Source organism: Ylistrum balloti, unplaced genomic scaffold, assembly GCF_031769215.1.
Source record: "Ylistrum balloti isolate Yb309-2 unplaced genomic scaffold, AGI_CSIRO_Ybal_v1 Utg370070, whole genome shotgun sequence".
Lineage (NCBI taxonomy): Eukaryota > Metazoa > Mollusca > Bivalvia > Pectinida > Pectinidae > Ylistrum > Ylistrum balloti.
The window spans coordinates 735,313-742,907 of record NW_026782112.1 but is presented as its reverse complement, the minus strand read 5'-3'; the positions used below and the strand labels follow the sequence as shown (position 1 = coordinate 742,907).

At 44.6% G+C, this 7,595-nt stretch overlaps 1 protein-coding gene across 1 annotated transcript; it reads left to right on the top strand.

Moving 5' to 3' along the window:
• Positions 1-7,256, top strand: LOC132549624 (uncharacterized). Its single transcript, XM_060213571.1, has 2 exons — positions 1-152; positions 6,143-7,256. The coding sequence occupies exons 1-2, from the start codon at positions 1-3 to the stop codon at positions 7,254-7,256; spliced, it is 1,266 nt and encodes a 421-aa protein (XP_060069554.1).
• Positions 7,257-7,595: the final 339 nt, after the last annotated feature.

Genomic DNA, 7,595 nt, shown 5'->3' with positions numbered 1-7,595 from the left:
ATGTCGGACGTCCAGCCCCTGATCGCTCTGCTGGAGATTATGCTCAATCTCTCTACCCCACGGAAACCAGCAGTAAAGCCCGGGGGTCACCCAGAGAATATATTTATCGATCTGACGGAGGAGGAGAAAGAAGAATTCGAATGTTCGATCTGGTAAGTGTACATGGATTGACATTTAAATCCATAAACACATATACAATTCAGGTGAAAGGTATACAAAAACACACATATATATACAAGTTATGTAAATACACCCTCGAGTATAGGAAATCGTGTAAAATGCACAGAAAACACGTGACTTAAGGTATCTGATGTACGATGATACACGTGACTGTTGGAATCTTCAACAGATATGAGAAAAATCTATACATGTATATCGCTCCAGTACTAAAGTTGAACTGTCAGTGAGGACCACTGGGAATGGTGATGAGCCATGTGTATTGAAGAATGTATAACCCGGGAATTAGGGTGATCTGTATGTGGTGAGATAAATAATGACCCTGGGGTGGGAGGGTAATAGTGATCTGTGTGTGACGAGATTTATAATGCCCCCGGGGGATTAGGGTGATCTGTGTGTGATGAGATAAATAATGACCCGGGTGTGGGAGGGTAATAGTGATCTGTGTGTGACGAGATTTATAATGCCCCCGGGGGATTAGGGTGATCTGTGTGTGATGAGATAAATAATGACCCGGGTGTGGGAGGGTAATAATGATCTGTGTGTGACGAGATTTATAATGCCCCCGGGGGATTAGGGTGATCTGTGTGTGATAAGATAAATAATGACCCGGGGATGGAGGGTAATAGTGATCTGTGTGTGTTGAGTTCTATAATGGCCCGGGGGTAATCGTCATCTGTGTGTGATGAAATTTATAATGCATCCGGGGGATTAGGGTGATCTGTGTGTGATGAGATCTATCATTGCCCGGGGATTAGGGTGATCTGTGTGTGATGAGATAAATAATGACCCGGGAGTGGGAGGGTAATAGTGATCTGTGTGTGACGAGATTTATAATGCCCCCGGGGGATTAGGGTGATCTGTGTGTGATGAGATAAATAATGACCCGGGGATGGGGGGGTAATAGTGATCTGTGTGTGACGAGATTTATAATGCCCCCAGGGGATTAGGGTGATCTGTGTGTGATGAGATAAATAATGACCCGGGGATGGGGGGTAATAGTGATCTGTGTGTGATGAGATCTATCATGGCCCGGGGATTAGGGTGATATGTGTGTGATGAAATCTAGAATGGCCCGGGGGTAATAGTGATCTGTGTGTGATGAGATCTATAATGGCCCGGGGGATTAGGGTGATCTGTGTGTGATGAGATCTATAATGGCCCGGGGGATTAGAGTGATCTGTGTGTGATGAGATCTATAATGGCCCGGGGGATTAGGGTGATCTGTGTGTGTTGAAATCTGTAATGGACCGGGGATTAGGGTGATCTGTGTGTGATGACGTCTTTAATGGACCGGAGATAACTGTCATCAGTGTGTGATGACGTCTATATCGTCAATCGATGTAAAGCCGAATTGTTTGTGGCGTAGGTCTTTATTGCCCCAGGGGTAAGGATGAAGTGTATTGACCGGGGGTAAGGATGAAGTGTATTGACCGGGGGTAAGGATGAAGTGTATTGACCGGGGATAAGGATGAAGTGTATTGACCGGGGGTAAGGATGAAGTGTATTGACCGGGGGTAAGGATGAAGTGTATTGACCGGGGGTAAGGATGAAGTGTATTGTCCCAGGGGTAAGGATGAAGTGTATTGACCGGGGGTAAGGATGAAGTGTATTGCCCCAGGGGTAAGGATGAAGTGTATTGCTCCAGGGGTAAGGATGAAGTGTATTGACCGGGGGTAAGGATGAAGTGTATTGACCGGGGGTAAGGATGAAGTGTATTGACCGGGGGTAAGGATGAAATGTATTGACCGGGGGTAAGGATGAAGTGTATTGACCGGGGGTAAGGATGAAGTGTATTGACCGGGGGTAAGGATGAAGTGTATTGACCGGGGGTAAGGATGAAGTGTATTGACCAGGGGTAAGGATGAAGTGTATTGACCGGGGGTAAGGATGAAGTGTATTGCCCCAGGGGTAAGGGTGAAGTGTATTGACCGGGGGTAAGGATGAAGTGTATTGACCGGGGGTAAGGATGAAGTGTATTGACCAGGGGTAAGGATGAAGTATATTGACCGGGGGTAAGGATGAAGTGTATTGACCGGGGATAAGGATGAAGTGTATTGACCGGGGGTAAGGATGAAGTGTATTGACCGGGAATAAGGATGAAGTGTATTGACCGGTGGTAAGGATGAAGTGTATTGCCTCAGGGGTAAGGATGAAGTGTATTGACCGGGGGTAAGGATGAAGTGTATTGACCGGGGGTAAGGATGAAGTGTATTGACCGGGGGTAAGGATGAAGTGTATTGGCCGGGGGCAAGGATGAAGTGTATTGACCGGGGCTAAGGATGAAGTGTATTGACCGGGGGTAAGGATGAAGTGTATTGACCGGGGGTAAGGATGAAGTGTATTGCCCCAGGGGTAAGGATGAAGTGTATTGACCGGGGCTAAGGATGAAGTGTATTGACCGGGGGTAAGGATGAAGTGTATTGACCAGGGGTAAGGATGAAGTATATTGACCGGGGGTAAGGATGAAGTGTATTGACCGGGGATAAGGATGAAGTGTATTGACCGGGGGTAAGGATGAAGTGTATTGACCGGGAATAAGGATGAAGTGTATTGACCGGTGGTAAGGATGAAGTGTATTGCCTCAGGGGTAAGGATGAAGTGTATTGACCGGGGGTAAGGATGAAGTGTATTGACCGGGGGTAAGGATGAAGTGTATTGACCGGGGGTAAGGATGAAGTGTATTGGCCGGGGGCAAGGATGAAGTGTATTGACCGGGGCTAAGGATGAAGTGTATTGACCGGGGGTAAGGATGAAGTGTATTGCCCCAGGGGTAAGGGTGAAGTGTATTGACCGGGGCTAAGGATGAAGTGTATTGACCGGGGGTAAGGATGAAGTGTATTGACCGGGGCTAAGGATGAAGTGTATTGACCGGGGGTAAGGATGAAGTGTATTGACCGGGGGTAAGGATGAAGTGTATTGACCGGGGTAAGGATGAAGTGTATTGACCGGGGGTAAGGATGAAGAGTATTGACCGGGGGTAAGGATGAAGTGTATTGACCGGGGCTAAGGATGAAGTGTATTGACCGGGGGTAAGGATGAAGTGTATTGACCGGGGGTAAGGATGAAGTGTATTGACCGCGGATAAGGATGAAGTGTATTGACCGGGGGTAAGGATGAAGTGTATTGACCGGGGGTAAGGATGAAGTGTATTGCCCCAGGGGTAAGGGTGAAGTGTATTGACCGGGGGTAAGGATGAAGTGTATTGACCGGGGGTAAGGATGAAGTGTATTGACCGGGGGTAATGATGAAGTGTATTAACCGGGGGTAAGGATGAAGTGTATTGCCCCAGGGGTAAGGGTGAAGTGTATTGACCGGGGGTAAGGATGAAGTGTATTGACCGGGGGTATGGATGAAGTGTATTGACCGGGGGTAAGGGTGGAGTGTATTGACCGGGGGTAAGGATGAACTGATTGCGATGGAGGTCTGTATTGACTCGTGGGTAATGGTAAACTGTTTGTGATGTAGGTCTATATTGACTCGTGGGTAAGGGTAAACTGTTTGTGATGTAGGTCTATATTGACTCGTGGGTAAGGGTAAACTGTTTGTGATGTAGTTCTATATTGACTCGTGGGTAAGGGTAAACTGTTTGTTATGTAGGTCTATATTGACTCGTGGGTAAGGGTAAACTGTTTGTGATGTAGTTCTATATTGACTCGTGGGTAAGGGTAAACTGTTTGTGATGGAGGTATATATTGACCCGGGGGTAAGGGTAAACTTTGTGATCGAGGTCTATCGTGACCCGGCGTTACTTGAAATAAGCTGGAAAAATAATGGAAGTCAATAAAACTAGGTTGATATTAAATCAGGTGTCTGAAAAAAGTGCCAACAATCGATCACAAACATACGACACACATGTACCAAAGACTCTACATGTAGAAAACATTTGATATCGATCTGTTAAACTGACTACGCACACAACACATACAGAACTTATATCAGTACACCGTATGGATAACACACTCAAATCTTACATTAATCCACCATGTGGAAGGCACACTCCCAAATTACACTAATCCATAGTGAGGATGGTACTCACACCCAACACTATTTTGTGACTCGACACTTATCAAGAACATGCGGGCGGTTGAATATTACACGTACAAACTATTATTGATCAGTAATATATAAATACACTGGATGAGTTTATGTGTTGTTGTGTATACGTAGCGTAATATAAGTTTCCTAAATCTTAATGGTGAACATTTTATAATTGTATGCTAATACAACACAGGGAAATAACAGCTAAGTGATCAGTTTTACAGTTTACAAAGGGAAGACTCAACCACGTAGGTCGCCTCTTTGACAGATCTGTAGGTCTACCACTAAACATGACAGATCTGTAGGTCTACCACTAAACATGACAGATCTGTAGGTCTACCACTAAACATGACAGATCTGTAGGTCTACCACTGAACATTTCAGATCTGTAGGTCTACCACTAAACATGACAGATCTGTAAGTCTACCACTAAACATGACAGATCTGTAGGTCTACCACTACATATGACAGATCTGTAGGTCTACCACTACATATGACAGATCTGTAGGTCTACCACTAAACATTTCAGATCTGTAGGTCTACCACTAAACATTTCAGATCTGTAGGTCTACCACTAAACATTTCAGATATGTAGGTCTACCACTAAACATGTCAGATATGTAGGTCTACCACTAAACATGTCAGATCTGTAGGTCTACCACTAAACATTTCAGATATGTAGGTCTACCACTAAACATGTCAGATATGTAGGTCCACCACTAAACATGTCAGAACTGTAGGTCTACCACTAAACATGTCAGATCTGTAGGTCTACCACTAAACATTTCAGATCTGTAGGTCTACCACTGAACATTTCAGATCTGTAAGTCTACCACTAAACATGACAGATCTGTAGGTCTACCACTAAACATGTCAGATATGTAGGTCCACCACTAAACATGTCAGATCTGTAGGTCTACCACTAAACATTTCAGATCTGTAGGTCTACCACTGAACATGACAGATCTGTAGGTCTACCACTAAACATGACAGATCTGTAAGTCTACCACTAAACATGACAGATCTGTAGGTCTACCACTAAACATGTCATATATGTAGGTCCACCACTAAACATGTCAGATCTGTAGGTCTACCACTAAACATTTCAGATCTGTAGGTCTACCACTGAACATTTCAGATCTGTAGGTCTACCACTAAACATGACAGATCTGTAAGTCTACCACTAAACATGACAGATCTGTAGGTCTACCAGTAGGTCTACCACTGAACATTTCAGATATGTAGGTCTACCACTAAACATGTCAGATATGTAGGTCCACCACTAAACATGTCAGATCTGTAGGTCTACCACTAAACATGACAGATCTGTAGGTCTACCACTAAACATGTCAGATCTGTAGGTCTACCACTAAACATGACAGATCTGTAGGTCTACCACTGAACATGTCAGATCTGTAGGTCTACCACTAAACATGTCAGATCTGTAGGTCTACCACTAAACATGTCAGATCTGTAGGTCTACCACTAAACATGTCAGATATGTAGGTCTACCACTAAACATGACAGGTCTGTGGGTCTACCACTAAACATGTCAGATCGATAGGTCTACCACTAAACATGTCAGATATGTAGGTCCACCACTAAACATGTCAGATCTGTAGGTCTACCAATTGATAAGTATCCATAATGAAATAAAACCGATTTCATGGTTTGTAAGTTTTATAACACAAATCGCATATTTTGACCTTTCTCATGTGTGTAGAAAATATATGAAATTTGATATATAGATGAAGTTAGATGTGATACCAGAGCTATTATCAATCACCATACATATAAAGTGTCACACAATCCTCTAACTTATGAAACTTAATCCTTGTACGCCATCTTTTATTACCAGATATTTCAATAACTACCCCTTCAAATTACTGACGGTGACACATTTCTTGTTTTCGTGTAATTTCAGTTACCAAGTGCTGAAAGATCCAAGGATGTGTATCAACAATCATAAGTACTGCTATCCGTGTATATTTGTGTGGACTACCAGTGGTTATGCTGAAAACCACAGTAGATGTCCGGTGTGTCGTGTGCGCATGCCCGATTCTTACATCAGATGTAGAGAACTTGCAGAGAGGATAGGGGCCAAGAATGTGAAGTGTCTGGTTAAAAGCTGTAGATGGAAAGGTCCTTTGAAGAATTTAGGGACACACCAGCATACAACTTACACCGAAACGGGCCTGCCGTACCGACCTAGTAACAGAGAGGCACAAATGTTCCGTGAAAATGACCTTCCTCAGCTGTCGGAAGCCAACCCCTCAGACACGGACGCCGCTCCGTCTAACTACAATATCAGGGACGTCACCGAAACAACTTCATCCAACGGTCGTCTGTTACTTAGGCCGACAGAGGAAACGAACAATGTAACATCTACCTCTCAAGGCCGACTACTGTCAAGGTCGACAGATCAGCGCACGCCATCAGGTGTAGGGCACACGCGCTCTATAGCACGTCGAAGAGTGACCCCATCCTCTGATAACCCTACAGGCTCCTCGGCCACTCCGAGAACTCCACACCCTCCCTCCGGCCCTCGCCCATCCGGGTCTCAAACCCGTCGTTTGCCGACTCTACCGAACATCGTCGGCACTAGTCAGACTGCCAGACAGTCCACCGCGACCACAAGAAATAATTCCACGTCGACGTCAAGAAACAACACTGTATCAAACAGGAATTCAACGACAAACACGGAAAGCCGGCCTCAGGGTTCCACCACTGCTAGTCGGCTGCGAGCTAGAAATAGAGAGGAGCAGGAGAACGCACCCAATAGAAATATTCGTGAACGTCTTAGAGAAAGCAGAAACCGACTAGATTCTCTTATGACCACGTTTTCTTCTGAATTAGATAGAGGGCGCAATGATATCGCCGCTTTCCAAGATCAACGGGAGCGAAGGCGCCAGGAGCAACTGGATGAAGTACGCGACTTGGGAAGGAGGTTGGGCCAAGTCGCTACAGAACTGCGACAACTAATAGACCACAGGCGCCAACTCAGAGATGACATTGAGGAGACGATAAGTGAACTTTAAACTTTCACTCTTGGACACCTTCACGTGCTGAAGATCCGTCAATTAGATGCAGATTAAGTCACGCGCCAAGTGTTTTCGTGTAAAACCTGTGATAGAGCTTTATACTTATTACTAATTTATACTTGACACACATTTTTTATATCGGGAAGCACGATATAGTGGGTGTCATTCTGACGACAATTAATCGTTTTTGTTAGAATAATTTATATTGAAACTGCCCTGTGATTGGACCTACGACGCTGAGGTGATATTATTATTGTGTGTTATATGAGACAATTATTTTGTGGTATATGAGACAACCCCTCCCTCCCCTCTACTGAAATAGATTAATGGAACGGG